Source organism: Cherax quadricarinatus, chromosome 27, assembly GCF_038502225.1.
Source record: "Cherax quadricarinatus isolate ZL_2023a chromosome 27, ASM3850222v1, whole genome shotgun sequence".
In the NCBI taxonomy this organism is placed as follows: Eukaryota; Metazoa; Arthropoda; class Malacostraca; order Decapoda; family Parastacidae; genus Cherax; species Cherax quadricarinatus.
Genome location: NC_091318.1, coordinates 16,994,195 through 17,008,224, shown reverse-complemented (window position 1 = coordinate 17,008,224; position 14,030 = coordinate 16,994,195). Strand labels below are relative to the sequence as shown.

At 38.0% G+C, this 14,030-nt stretch overlaps 1 protein-coding gene across 4 annotated transcripts in view; it reads right to left on the bottom strand.

Moving 5' to 3' along the window:
• Positions 1-9,035, bottom strand: part of LOC128691203 (kelch domain-containing protein 2) — an 88,951-nt gene extending 79,916 nt beyond the window's left edge. Inside the window, exons 1-3 of one of the 4 annotated variants that reach the window (XM_070089046.1) lie at positions 8,786-9,035; positions 7,987-8,087; positions 4,836-4,924 (exon numbers count right to left, since the gene is read on the bottom strand). In XM_070089046.1, the coding sequence (XP_069945147.1) occupies positions 4,836-4,924; positions 7,987-8,087; positions 8,786-9,007 (412 nt within the window). In that variant the 5' untranslated portion in view covers positions 9,008-9,035. Of the gene's footprint in view, positions 1-4,835; positions 4,925-7,986; positions 8,088-8,371; positions 8,578-8,785 lie in introns of those variants that run through there. The other 3 variants (XM_070089048.1, XM_070089047.1, XM_070089049.1) reach the window with 3 other exon arrangements.
• Positions 9,036-14,030: the final 4,995 nt, after the last annotated feature.

The following is a 14,030-nucleotide window of genomic DNA, read 5'->3' as shown; positions in this document are numbered from 1 at the left end:
TGAAGGGTTTAGTAATTCTATGCAAATGAGCGACTGTGACATACATGCCAATCCCCCCCTTGTTGCCTGTTTAGTCTGTCGCATTCCAATAGGATATAACCTGGGATCCACATTTCGTTCGTTGTCATAATGATCCTTTATGTGGGTCTGTGAATGCTGCAAACATTGCATTTGACTCAGTGAGCAGTCCCTTTATGTAAGGAATTTTGTTTTTTGACAGCTTTAGACCCTGTATGTTTGCATAGACAAATGTCATATTGGTGGAATTTAGGGGGGGTTTTATTTGCTGGCTCTAAAATCTGTTGTTCTCAGGTAGAGGCCAATGTCCGTGCCTCTGCTCCATGCTGCTTGTGCGAGTATGTAAGACAAGAGTGAGATATTGCAGTTATGAGGGTCATGTGAACCATGATGTTAGCATGCTTCTTGCAAGACAATGACTGAATGAATGATGAAACGTTTTCATCTTCAGGCCACCCTGCCTCGATGGGAGAAGGCTGGCGTGTTAAAAAATGTGATATACATCTATTTGCCTTGGGTTTTTCTTGCATGCTTCAGTTTTGGCTCTATACTTTAATTCATGAAGGCTGGTCTACGAATATTCTGAGAGGCACTGCTGCCCTCTCATGCAGGTGATCAAATGGACATATGCTTAATGTTTTGCTCTCTGATAACATTACTGGTTTTTGCTTTACTAAATAATATTGTCCATCTAATTTCTGAAAATATTCAAGTTTTGAAGAAATCTGTACCAAATTATCTTAGTGGAAATGAGAGTATCAGCAAACAGAATTTTATTTCTAATGACAATTCATGATGGAAAAAAAAGGAGACACTGATCATAGCTCCCTCCTACAAATATTCAAGCATTATCTTTATTATTACACTGCTTTAATAAATACAATGCCATAAATTTAACAGATAGTAGCCATAAAAATAGCATAATAAAACCATTATTACATTTCCGTAGCTACAACAAGAATAGACACACATCCCTTTATCCGAAATTCTGAAATTTGAAAAGTTTTGAAAACTGAAGTTTTTTCGTGGAGTGTGGAGCATCAGTCATTTCTACATAACTTCAACGCTGCCACGTGGTGGTGTGTTCACACGTGCATCTGCCGTTGGCTGATATTTTGTTTTTGCTTTTTATTTTGTGACTGTTTAATTTCACTGTGAAAATGTCAAAAAGAGCTGCAGATACCCTTATGGGTAAAAGTGAGAAAAAGAAAAGGAAGCATCTGACTTTATCAATAATGCAGAAAATAGAGTTATTGCAGAAGCTTGATCATGGTGTGTCAGTGTGGCGTCTTACTAAAGAATATGGTGTTGGAACTATCACTGTTTATGATTTAAAGAAATAGAAAGACAAGTTACTGAAATATTATAGTGACACTGACGACCAAAAACTAATGAAAAATAGGAAAACACTGCATAGGGCAAAAAACGAAGATCTTGACTGTGTGCTAATGGAGTGGATATGACAATGAAGAAGTGAACTTATGCCACTGACTGGTTTGTTGGTCATGAAACAAGCTAGAATATACCATGAAGAACTGAACACTGAAGGTGAATGTCAATATTCAGATGGTTGGCTGCAGATATTTAAGAAGCATAATGGTGGAAAATGTCTGAAAATCTGTGGTGAAAAAGCTTCTGCTGACCATGAAGCAGCTGAAAATTACATTGACAAATTTGCCAAGATAATATCTGACAAAAACCTTAGTCCTGAACAAATTTACAGTGCTGATGAAACAGCTCTCCATTGGTGCTATGTTCCGAGAAAAACAAACAACGGCTGATGAGAGAGCACCAACAGGCTTAAACCCTTTGACTGTTTTGGTCGTATATATACGTCTTACGAGGCACAGTTTTTTACATATATATACTCATAAATTCTAGCGGCTTCAAATCAAGCAGGAGAAAGCTGGTAGGCCTACATGTGAGAGAATGGGTCTGTGTGGTCAGTGTGCACCATGTAAAAAAAATCCTGCAGCACACAGTGCATAATAATAAAAAAAAAAATTGACCATTTTTTTTTTAATTAAAATGCCAACTTTGTGGTCTATTTTTGTAAAGTATTTATGGTTGTATTCTCGTTTTCTTGGTCTCATTTGATAGAATGGGAAACATATTATAGAAATAGAGGTGATTTTGATTGGTTTTACTATGAAAAGAACCTTGAAATGGACCTCAAAATACGGGAAATGTTTGATTTTTTGCTGATGTTCAAAAGTAAACAAATGATGTCATTTTCCAATAAATGTCCAAGTAGCCATTCTAATATGCAGTCATGAATGAGTTGACATTATTTATACAATTATTACAATATTGCAATAGACTGCATAACAGTAAATCTTCTATTTTTTGTTTGAATAAAAATTCAGAATAGAAAGCAAGAGTAGTATCAGAGGGGCCTGGAGATATGACTGATGAACAAAGAAAATGTTATTTTAGAGCCAGGAATGTCTGCATTGTTCATTCTGGACCCTATTTTGAAATTGTCATATTTTTTAATTTTCGTGAAATTGGCCAAATTGCAAATTTCTGACCACATTATTGGGTAGTTGAAATCGGTAAATAGGCAGTTTCTTGTACTCAATCAATAGAAAAAATGGAGTTCTAAAGAAATAGCTACGAGTTTGGTCGACTGGAACAATGGAATTAGCAGAAAATAGGGCTCAAAGTGGGCGAAATCGCCGATTCGTAAATATCGCCGGGGTTGCTAACTTCACGAGAGTGTAACTCCGTCATTTTCTATCAAATTTCGTTATTCTGGTGTCATTACAATTGGAAAAAGATTCTCTATCATTTCACAAGAAAAAATAATTTTTTTTTTTTTAAATTTTGCGACACCAGGAGACACCTCAGGATTTGGGGTTGCGACAGTCAAGGGGTTAAGGATGCTAAGGACAGGTTAACTATTCTTAGGTTTGCCAATGCTGCAGGCACACACACATGGTGAAGTTGGCAGTGATTGGAAAAGCAAACATCCGAGATGTCTGAAAGGTGTGTATACAATTTACCTGTGCATTATTATGCCAACAAGAAGGCACGGGTAGCCCGAGAAATGTTTTCTGAGTGGTTCAATAACCACTTCATACCAGCTGCACGAGCTCATTGCAGGCAAGTTGGACTAGAAGGAAACTAAAATTTTATTGTTCCTGGATAACTGCTCCGCACATCCCCATGCCGAACTTTTTGCGAAAAGTAATGTTTCGGCATCTACTTGCCCCCTAATGTGACATCTGTATTACAGCCTTGTGACCAAGGAATTTTACGCTCCCTGAAGAGCAAGTGCAGTGGTACCCTGAGTTTCGAACTGCTCCAAACTCAACTAATTATGTAAGTGTATTATTGTAAGTGCTTTTGTAAGTGTATTTTTGGGGGTCTGAAACAGACTAATCTAATTTACATTATTCCTTATGGGAACAAATTTGTTAGGTAACGGCACTCTAACAGCCTCCGGAATGAAGAAAGTTCGAAACTCGGGGTACCACTGTATAAAGACTATTTTTTAAACTGTATGCTTGCTGCAGTCAACAGAGGAGTAGGAATCCAAGACTTCCTGAAAGAGTTCAGTGTTAAGGATGCCATTTATACAGTTGTTAATGTTTGGAAGGATGCTGATATATCAACATTAACAAATGCTTGGCACAGACTTTGGCCTAAAACGAAGTTTGATGTAAATGAACCTACAGATGAAGACTTCGAAGGATTTCGTGTCACTGACGAGATGATGATATCAAACCTTGTAACTTACGCTAAAAGTTTATCAGACAAAAATGTAAATAAATTACAGGAAGCTGACATCGAAGAAATGCTGATCACTGACAATGATGCACCTGTCGTGGATTCCTTGAGTGATGGTGAAATTGCTGAAATGGTGTTAAATACAAATAAGCATGAGAATAGTAGAGCTGAAGATGATGACACTGAACACAGGTGAAAAAGTCCCCATAGACGATATGGTGAAAATGTGTGATCAGTTAATTGATGGCCTTGAATAATGTGCATTTATCAGCGAGCAAGAGATTATGGCCATTTACTCAGTTAAAGAGAGATTGCTTAGACAGAAACCTATGTTAACAAGACAGACGACACTTGAAGAAGTCTTTAAAAATGACATGTCAATCGTCTTGAGAATTATGTTCCTGGTCTATAATGATCCCATTATTTCATTTATAAATATATTACTCTATAAATAAACTGTAGTAGTATTTGTAGTCTTTATTAATCCCACTTAGTGTGAGTATTCGTACATTTTTGCTGGAGCGTTAATGTTTGATTATGGGGTGCTGCCCTAGACCCCACCTTCATTATGAAATTCGAAAATTTCTTAAGTTCGAAACTCTACTGGCCCCAAGGGTTTCGGATAAAGCGATGTAGACCTGTACTATGATCTGTTTCTATCTTTAATGTTAATGTAAATAACTGAATTTACTTTACCCCTAATATATCTCCCTTTATTATACATAGTTAAATTACTTACCTGCTTTAACTTTTAAATATAAATAATGCTTACCACAAGGACACCAATGGAAATAAGTCACTTGTCTGATTTTTGTGGGTTATCCTAGGTAATCTACACATATGGTGCTATGTATGATAATCTATGCAACTGTATTTGTGTGTACCTGAACTTGAATAAATTTACTTACTTAAACAAAGCACTAGGAGAGTAAAATATATTTATAATTATTTTAAAAATTATTAAATGTTTAAAAAATTTGGCTACTGTGTGGATTTTTTCTCTCTCAATACTGTCCACTGAGAATTTATTAAAATTAAAAAATTAAATGTAATTTGAAAATACATTATGACAAACATAACAGTACCCCCAAAGAGATACATGTGTTGCTTATGAACAGCTGCACAAGATCCTGAAAGCTGTAGAGGAATGTGCCCATTGCTCATCCGACGAGTCCTGAAAATAAAATATATATATGGTTATAAACAGAATACAATATACAGTGGACCCCCGGTTAACGATATTTTTTCACTCCAGAAGTATGTTCAGGTGCCAGTACTGACCGAATTTGTTCCCATAAGAAATATTGTGAAGTAGATTAGTCCATTTCAGACCCCCAAACATACACGTACAAACGCACTTACATAAATACACTTACATAATTGGTCACATTCGGAGGTAATCGTTATGCGGGGGTCCACTGTATTTAAAATCTTATTTTTTTAAGATTAAGCAATATATATTAACCTTAATCTGCTAAGAAGGCAATCTCCAAAAATTAACAATGGAAACCTTATTAGCATAGAAAATCCTAAGATCTAATCCACTATCATAGATATTTAATTATGAAACAATATGCTCCATAGGTATGTGTGGCATATAATATGTGAGAGTAGTATAAGTATGACTAAAGCTAATTTTTAATCATAATTTTTTTTCATAACTGTGTACATCCAAGATCAAAGATATTTTGTATGGAAATTTTTAGTGAAGAGTCACAGAGCTGCTGAGTGGGGCCAATATATCTGAAATACAAAGAGAGGCACTAGTCAATGAAATTGCAAATATCGAACTCAAGTTGAAGGAATATTACAGGAGACAAGAATCACAGGAAGAACTAAGTCATAAAGGAAATTAAAAAAAAAAAAAATACTTCTTCTCTCATGCCAAATCTAAGGGAAAAACAACATCCAGTGTTGGGCCCCTGCTTAGGCGGGATGGAACATACAAAGATGACAGCCAAGAAATGAGCGAGATACTAAAGTCGCAATATGACTCAGTGGGCCACTGCCCAGACTAAGGGTTGACAATCCAAATGAATTCTTTATGAACGAAACCCAAAATTTGGTCATCTGAAAAATCTCGGATATTATCCTAACTCCACAAGACTTTGAAGAGGCAATAAATGACTTGCCCATGTACTCTGCCCAGGCCCAGACTCATGGAACTCCGTGTTTATCAAGAATTGCAAGAAGCCCCTACCGCGTGCCTTCAGTATTTTATGGAGAGGGAGCATGGACACAGGGGTCATCCCACACACTAAAAACAATAAAGCCCCACTCTACAAAGGTGGCAGTAAAGCAATTGCAAAGAACTACAGACTGATAGCACTAACATCCCATATCATAAAAATCTTTGAGAGGGTTCTAAAAACAAGATCGCCAACCACCTAGATACCAATCAATTACACAACCCAGGGCAATAGGGGTTTAGAGCAGGTCGTTCCTGCCTGTCCCAGCCACTGGACCACTATGACAAGGTCCTCGATGCTGTAGAGGATAAACAAAATACAGATGTAGTATACACAGACTTGGGAAAGCTTTTGACAAGCGTGACCATGGTGTAATAGCACACAAAATGTGTGATAAAAAAATAACAGGAAAAGTTGGTAGATGGATCTATAACTTCCTAACAAATAGAACACAAAGAGTAATAGTAAACAGAGTAAAGTTCCAGGCAGCCACGGTAAAAAGCTCTGTTCCACAAGGCACAGTGCTCGCTCCCATTCTATTCCTCATCCTCATTTCTGACACAGATGTAAGCCATAGCTCCGTGTCTTCCTTTGCAGATGACACCCTGATTACCATGGCAGTAACCTGCATCGAAGACACTGCGAGACTCCAAGCAGACATCAAACAAATCTTTGAATGGGCCACTCAAAACAATATGAAGTTCAACGAGGAGAAATTTCAACTACTCAGATATGGGAAACTTGAGGAAATTAACCCTTAAACTGTCCAAACGTAGATCTATGTCCACGTGCGGGGGGCTCCTAACGTAGATCTATGTTATTTTTACATGCTTTCAAATGGGGAAAATCAAGGTCGGAGCACTGCGCACATGAACGTAGATCTACGTTTGGACAGTTTAAGGGTTAAAAATGTATCAGGGTATATGACAAATTCTAACCATACAATAGAGCGGAAAAGTAATGTGAAGGACCTGGGAGTGATAATGTCAAAGGATCTTGCCTTCAAAGACCACAAAAATGTATCTACCTCATTTGTAGGAAAATGATAATGGATAATGAGAACCTTCAAAAGTAGGGACGCCAAGCCCATGATGATTCTCTTCAAATCGCTTGTGTTCTCTAGGTTGGAATACTGCTGTACACTAACAGCCCTCTTCAAGGCTGGTGACATTGCAGACCTGGAAAGTGTACAAAGAACCTTCACGGCACACAAGTATGATAAGACACCTAAATTACTGGGAACGGTTGAAGGTCCTTGTTCTGTATTCCCTGGAATGCAGGCGAGAGAGATACTGTACATGATAATATACACTTGGAAGGTCCTGGAGGGATTGGTACCAAACCTGCACACAAAAATCACTCCCTATGAAAGCAAAAGACTCGGGAGGAGATGTAACATTACCCCGACGAAACGCTGGGGTAACTAACAAAAAAGGCACAATATCGTGACTGGAACGATACACAAATAACCTGCACATAAAAGAGAGAAGCTTACGACGACGTTTCGTCGTCATCGACGTCGTCGTAAGCTTCTCTCTTTTATGTGCGGGTTATTTGTGTAAAAGCTGGGGTGCCATGAGTACACTGAGAGACTAACACAATAAGTGTCCGGGGCCCAAGACTGTTCAACTGCCTCCCAGCATACATAAGGGGGATTACCAACAGACCCCTGGCTGTCTTTAAGAAGGTACTGGAGTTTACTCCAGGTAAACACCAGGCACCTAAAGCCAGTACCTGACCAACTGGGCTGTGGTTCGAATGTGAGCTTGCGTGCAACCAGCAGTAATAGCCTGGTTGACGAGACCCTGATCCACCATGAGGCCTTGTCTCAAACCGAGCTGCAGGGGCATTGACCCCAGAAACCCTCTCCAGGTAAACTCCAGGTAAACTATTACAAAATTATTTTTCACAATTCCAAGTTCATTCTTCAATAATAATGAAAGTTTAACTGAACAATATGCATGGGAAATGCTGAATTTAAGCAATTATAGTCTACTATATAAATTAACAGTTTCAAAAAATAATTATTAGTATTAGATTTACATACCATGTATCAAGAAGAGGATCATACATAAAAACATCTATGGCACTATGGTATAAGCACTTGCTTGGTGTCATAAGCGTGTAGGATTCCGAATGAGGCAGCTCCTGAAAAAAATAATAGAAAACCAAAATTTTCTCCAAGTATAAAATTCTTAGTATGTCTTGATTCTAATCTCGCAGTTACTACTTCAAAGATATTTATGAAAAAATTACTGTAAGTACCAGTACTTAAAAAGTACTTTCAATACTAATATTAAGAAAGCTAACATATAATGTATTTACCATAGTCGAAGGTAGCACATTATGACGACTTAACCTAGGATATCCTAACTTTTATCCAAGCTGCTAATATTGTACATGTCTGATGCCTTAACCTTAAATATCCTTACAATTCCTCCAATGTATTTAAATCCATGGTGTACTGTACTCCTTAGCTTCTGTCTTGAATTTGTTGATGCAACTATTGATTTTTTAGCTAGTTAGCTGCTTTATATTCGTTCTTTATTGCTTTTTTTTTTTTTCAAATAACTAATGATGCCTGGCTGCAGACACTGACTATTAAAAATTGTTTTTATATCTCAGTTTTTTATGCCTGACCTATAAAGTGGTAAATATTTTCTTAATACAAGGAAAAAAACGATCAATTCGTATGGGTCATTCAGCGCTGCCGAACTTACATAAATCTGAGGTATTGGATAATCAGAAATAAAGTGTAAATATGGAAAGTAATGATGGATTAAGTGTAGTGTGTCATTCTCAGCCTAAAGCTATAATTAGTATAACTACGTATTAAAACTCTTTACCATATAGCCACCCCACACGAATAATCTCTTGTCAAAGGCCACCATCACATGTCCAGCTCTCCGGTGAATAAACTGATACTCTACTGGCTCTGCACGTGGCATTGTTTTAATATGTTTCACTCTAGATATAATTCTATGGCCTGGACACACAATAATAATAATAATAACAATAATGAAGGGAGGAGAAACTGTGAGAGAGCAGAGCCACACTGGTGTCGTCATCTACTATCAACACTCACAATTATACTCTCAACAACAGAAAATGGTTATCCTTCTGACCTCTTGTAATAGATAACTAATTAGTATTATATATCTTGCTGCTAAATGGTAAAAGGATTTAGTCTATCGACTACAGTAGGGCCATTAAGGCTGCATGTTGCTGGTTTACAGCCAGACAAGTATAGTTTAATCACTAAGGTTGTAAATGGTCTGGTGGTACCGACAAACTGTGGGAAGGGATACTTAGGTATATTTCAGGACATTTATTAAAGGACACATTCCCCCACGATCGTCTTCATCAGTCCTAATAAAGAGTAAGCTATGTAAGGTTCGTCAGGAAACAGGACAAGTGTTGCCTGACACGGGTCTTAGTCATACGATGACCCGCAGCTGGAGTTTTTGGTCATCTGACCGAGGCCTTCCACTGGCTTACTCCTCCACCCTTTTAAAAATTAGGGTTAAAACTTCTATCGATAGAACTCTCCAAGACGTACAGGGTAAGCTAAAATAGATTTACAGTAGACAGTGCAAGTGACCTGAAGCAAAAGTAAGGCGAGGAGGAATTAGATTTTTAGATTTTACCACCGAAGTGGCTAGTTTATTGTGCACCCCATATCCATCCTGTGGACGGTAGCGCAAGAGCATATGGATACACAAAAGGCCTAGGAACTAGGCCCCAAAAAGGGTTAACAGGTGTACATATGAGTTTATATCTACATATCTATAGTTCACTTATCTGTTACAAGCAAATTTAGGAAATTTGCTTAGTATATCTGGTATCTCATTTTCATTAATGAGATATCTATTATTTAATAAGATATCTATTATTTAACTGCATTATCAACTTATGCCGCACTCTGCGACCGAAACACATCTAGTTATTATATTCTAGAAGAACGCTAAACTCGTAAGGGTCATACAGCGCCTAGGGGAATGAGGGACAGAGAGGATAAGATAAGATAAGATTTCGTTCGGATTTTTAACCCCGGAGGGTTAGCCACCCAGGATAACCCAAGAAAGTCAGTGCGTCATCGAGGACTGTCTAACTTATTTCCATTGGGGTCCTTAATCTTGTCCCCCAGGATGCGACCCACACCAGTCGACTAACACCCAGGTACCTATTTGCTGCTAGGTGAACAGGACAATAGGTGTAAGGAAACGTGTCGAAATGTTTCCACCCGCCGGGAATCGAACCCGGGCCCTCCGTGTGTGAAGCGGGAGCTTTAGCCACCAGGCCACCGGGCCTGGTGCAATTCCTGTATCAAGAGCCTCTAACTGGCATCAAGGTATCTCCTTGGAGGAGTCATTAAACATATATACCCTGACAGAGATAAGTAGGCGAGTTTATTCTGATGTATAACTCTGGGAAAATAAGCTGCTGTTGTTACTATTGGCTGTTTATCTGAGTCATTTAGAGGTCAGTTAAGCTCCCCCAGAACATTAATACCAGTGGTTGTATTTTCAATAACACGGTCGTGATGCAAAGGAATATTCCAGCACCGTGTCTTCCTTTGCAGATGACACCCGAATCTGCATGACAGTGTCTTCCATTGCAGACACTGCAAGGCTCCAGGCGGACAGCAACCAAATCTTTCAGTGGGCTGCAGAAAACAATATGAAGTTCAACGATGAAAAATTTCAATTACTCAGATATGGTAAACCCGAGGAAATTAAATCTTCATCAGAGTACATAACAAATTCTGGCCACAAAATAGAGCGAAACACCAACGTCAAAGACCTGGGAGTGATCATGTCGGAGGATCTCACCTTCAAGGACCATAACATTGTATCAATCGCATCTGCTAGAAAAATGACAGGATGGATAATGAGAACCTTCAAAACTAGGGAGGCCAAGCCCATGATGACACTCTTCAGGTCACTTGTTCTATCTAGGCTGGAATATTGCTGCACACTAACAGCACCTTTCAAGGCAGGTGAAATTGCTGACCTAGAAAATGTACAGAGAACCTTCACGGCACGCATAACGGAGATAAAACACCTCAATTACTGGGAGCACTTGAGGTTCCTAAACCTGTATTCCCCGGAATGCAGGCGGGAGAGATACATGATTATATACACCTGGAAAATCCTAGAGGGACTAGTACCGAACTTGCACACGAAAATCACTCACTACGAAAGCAAAAGACTTGGCAGACGATGCACCATCCCCCCAATGAAAAGCAGGGGTGTCACTAGCACGTTAAGAGACCATACAATAAGTGTCAGGGGCCCGAGACTGTTCAACTGCCTCCCAGCATACATAAGGGGGATTCCAACAGACCCCTGGCATTCTTCAAGCTGGCACTGGACAAGCACCTAAAGTCGGTTCCTGATCAGCTGGGCTGTGGCTCGTACGTTGGTTTGCATGCAGCCAGCAGCAACAGCCTGGTTGATCAGGCTCTGATCCACCAGGAGGCCTGGTCACAGACCGGGCCGCGGGGGCATTGACCCCCGGAACTCTCTCCAGGTAAACTCCAGGTAAAACCACTGCAGCATTATGTCAGGCACCCGAGTAGTAGTAGCACGTTCATGAGGGAGGCGCTAAACCCATAGGAGTCACACATTTTATATATATATATATATATATATATATATATATATATATATATATATATATATATATATATATATATATATATATATATATGCAAAACAACCACTGTGAAAGAACAGAGAAATTTCAAGCGCTTTCGTGACTACTCACATTATCAAGGAACTATGAAAGTAAAGAATCCAAGGAAGGTATATAAGGGGTCTGGACAACACCTCACTATGAGATCCCACAACAGTTAAACACCTGACGTGCGCTGGTCCAACTGGACAGGTCCTTCGCACAACCCACCAACAAACTATTCTACCCAAGAAAATTTTAAAAATTATTATTTGTCCAGTGTATTATTAAATTCTTCCCAAATTCTATTAAATATAAATGGATCTAATTTATATAAACCAAAGGAAATATTCATATTATTGTCAAAACTGCTTTTTATGAAACAAGATTCAATTATATTCCTGTCGACCATGGACTTGCTTGATACTACTTTCTCAACTTTTTGAAAATCATTTGGATTCAAATTCAAATTCAAAGTTTATTCTCTATAAAGATTACAATGTTGAATTTACAGAATTTGGTTGTTGTGTGGTTTACATGTAGTTAAATAATGATTACAGAGTGTACCACTAGAACGCCTAGCATGGCTAGGCATTTCGGGCAGACTTAGTTTAATTCTTTATTTTAAAATATTACAAATTATGAGGTAAGTTGGTATTATGGCTAAGTGACTAAATACTAGTTTGTGAGTTTAGCAATGTGAATGCTTTTGTTTTGGCACAGTACATAGTTTCAGTATTGGAGTATCATAGGATTCATTATTTTAAGATTGAGATTAATATTTCTGTTTATGGTCAAATAGGTGAGTGAGTGTAAGTGTGAACCACCAGGTGGTATTCGTGTAGTTAGTTGATGGGGTTTATCAGGGAGATAAGATGTTTTCTAATGGTAGTTTTAAAGGTGATGAATGTGTCTGCAGTTCTAGAGTTCTCAGGTAGGGTGTTCCAGATTTTAGGGCCTTTGACATACATTGAATTTTTGTAAAGGTTTAGTCGGACACGGGGAATGTCGTAGAGATGTTTGTGTCTGGTGTTATGCCTGTGGGTTCTGTCACAACTATCAAGAAAGCGTTTTAGGTCAAGGTTGATATTGGAGTTTAAGGTCCTGTAGATGTAGATTGCACAGTAGTAAGTGTGGATGTACTGAACAGGGAGTAAGTTTAGATCTATGAAGAGTGGGGGGGAGGGTGTTGCCAGGGATGGGATTTAGTGATTATTCTTACTGCAGCTTTTTGTTGGGTTATTATTGGCTTTAGGTGTGTTGCTGCAGTTGATCCCCAAGCACAAATAGCATAGGAGAGGTATGGATAAATGAGTGGTATAGTGTGAGAAGGGCATTTTGCGGCACGTAGTATCGTATCTTGGAGAGGATCCCAACTGTTTTGGATACTTTTTTGGTTATGTGTTGGATATGGGTGCAGAAATTCAGGTTGTTGTCAAGGTATAGGCCTAGGAATTTGCCCTCATTATGTCTGGTAATTAGAGTGTTGTCGATCTTAATGTTAATTTGTGCATGTCCTGCTCTGCTACCAAACATAATATAGTAGGTTTTGTCAGTGTTAAGCGCAAGTTTATTGGCTGTCATCCAAGTCGATATTTTGATCAGCTCCTCGTTAACAATGGTGTTGGATGGTTAAAATCTCTTACATGAATAAATAGAGCATTGGAATCTTGTCCAGTTCTAATGCTATATTTATGTTGTTTTAATCTTAGTTCGAGATTTTTACCAGTTTGACCGTAATAAACTTTATCGCAAATTTTACAAGGAATCTTATAGACACATCCATCAGCATTTTGGGGGGAATTCTTTATCAAAAGTTTTTTTACTGTATCAAGATTTTTGAATACAACTTTAATATTAAAAGTCTTAAGAAGAGAAGACATATCAACCAAGTTTTCATGGTAAGGGAGAACCAACATATTTTTAGTTGAATAAGGCTGGTTGTCCCTTTTTGGATTGTAAAAAGTGTTTCTAGCAACTTTAAAAGATTTATCAATTACATTTCTTTGGTATTTTAAATCATTACCTATTTCATAAATTTTGGATATTTCCTCATCTATTAACTCAGGACTACAAATTCGTAAAGCTCTCAAAAACGTTGATGAGAAAACAGACAGTTTGACTCTATTTTGATGCGAAGAATAATAGTGGACATAGGAACAGTTATTTGTAGGTTTTCCGTAAATTTTAAATTTGAGTTCATTATTACCCTTAATAATTAAAACATCTAGAAAAGGCAATGAGTTATTTTCTTCATACTCAACAGTAAAGTTTATAGAATGGACTAAGCTATTTAATTTTCCAAGGAAATGGTGTATATCTACATTTTTGGGCATAAGACACAAAATATCATCAACATATCTGAACCATTTAGCTCTATTAGGCAGGATTGTGTTAAGCAACCTTGTTTCAAAA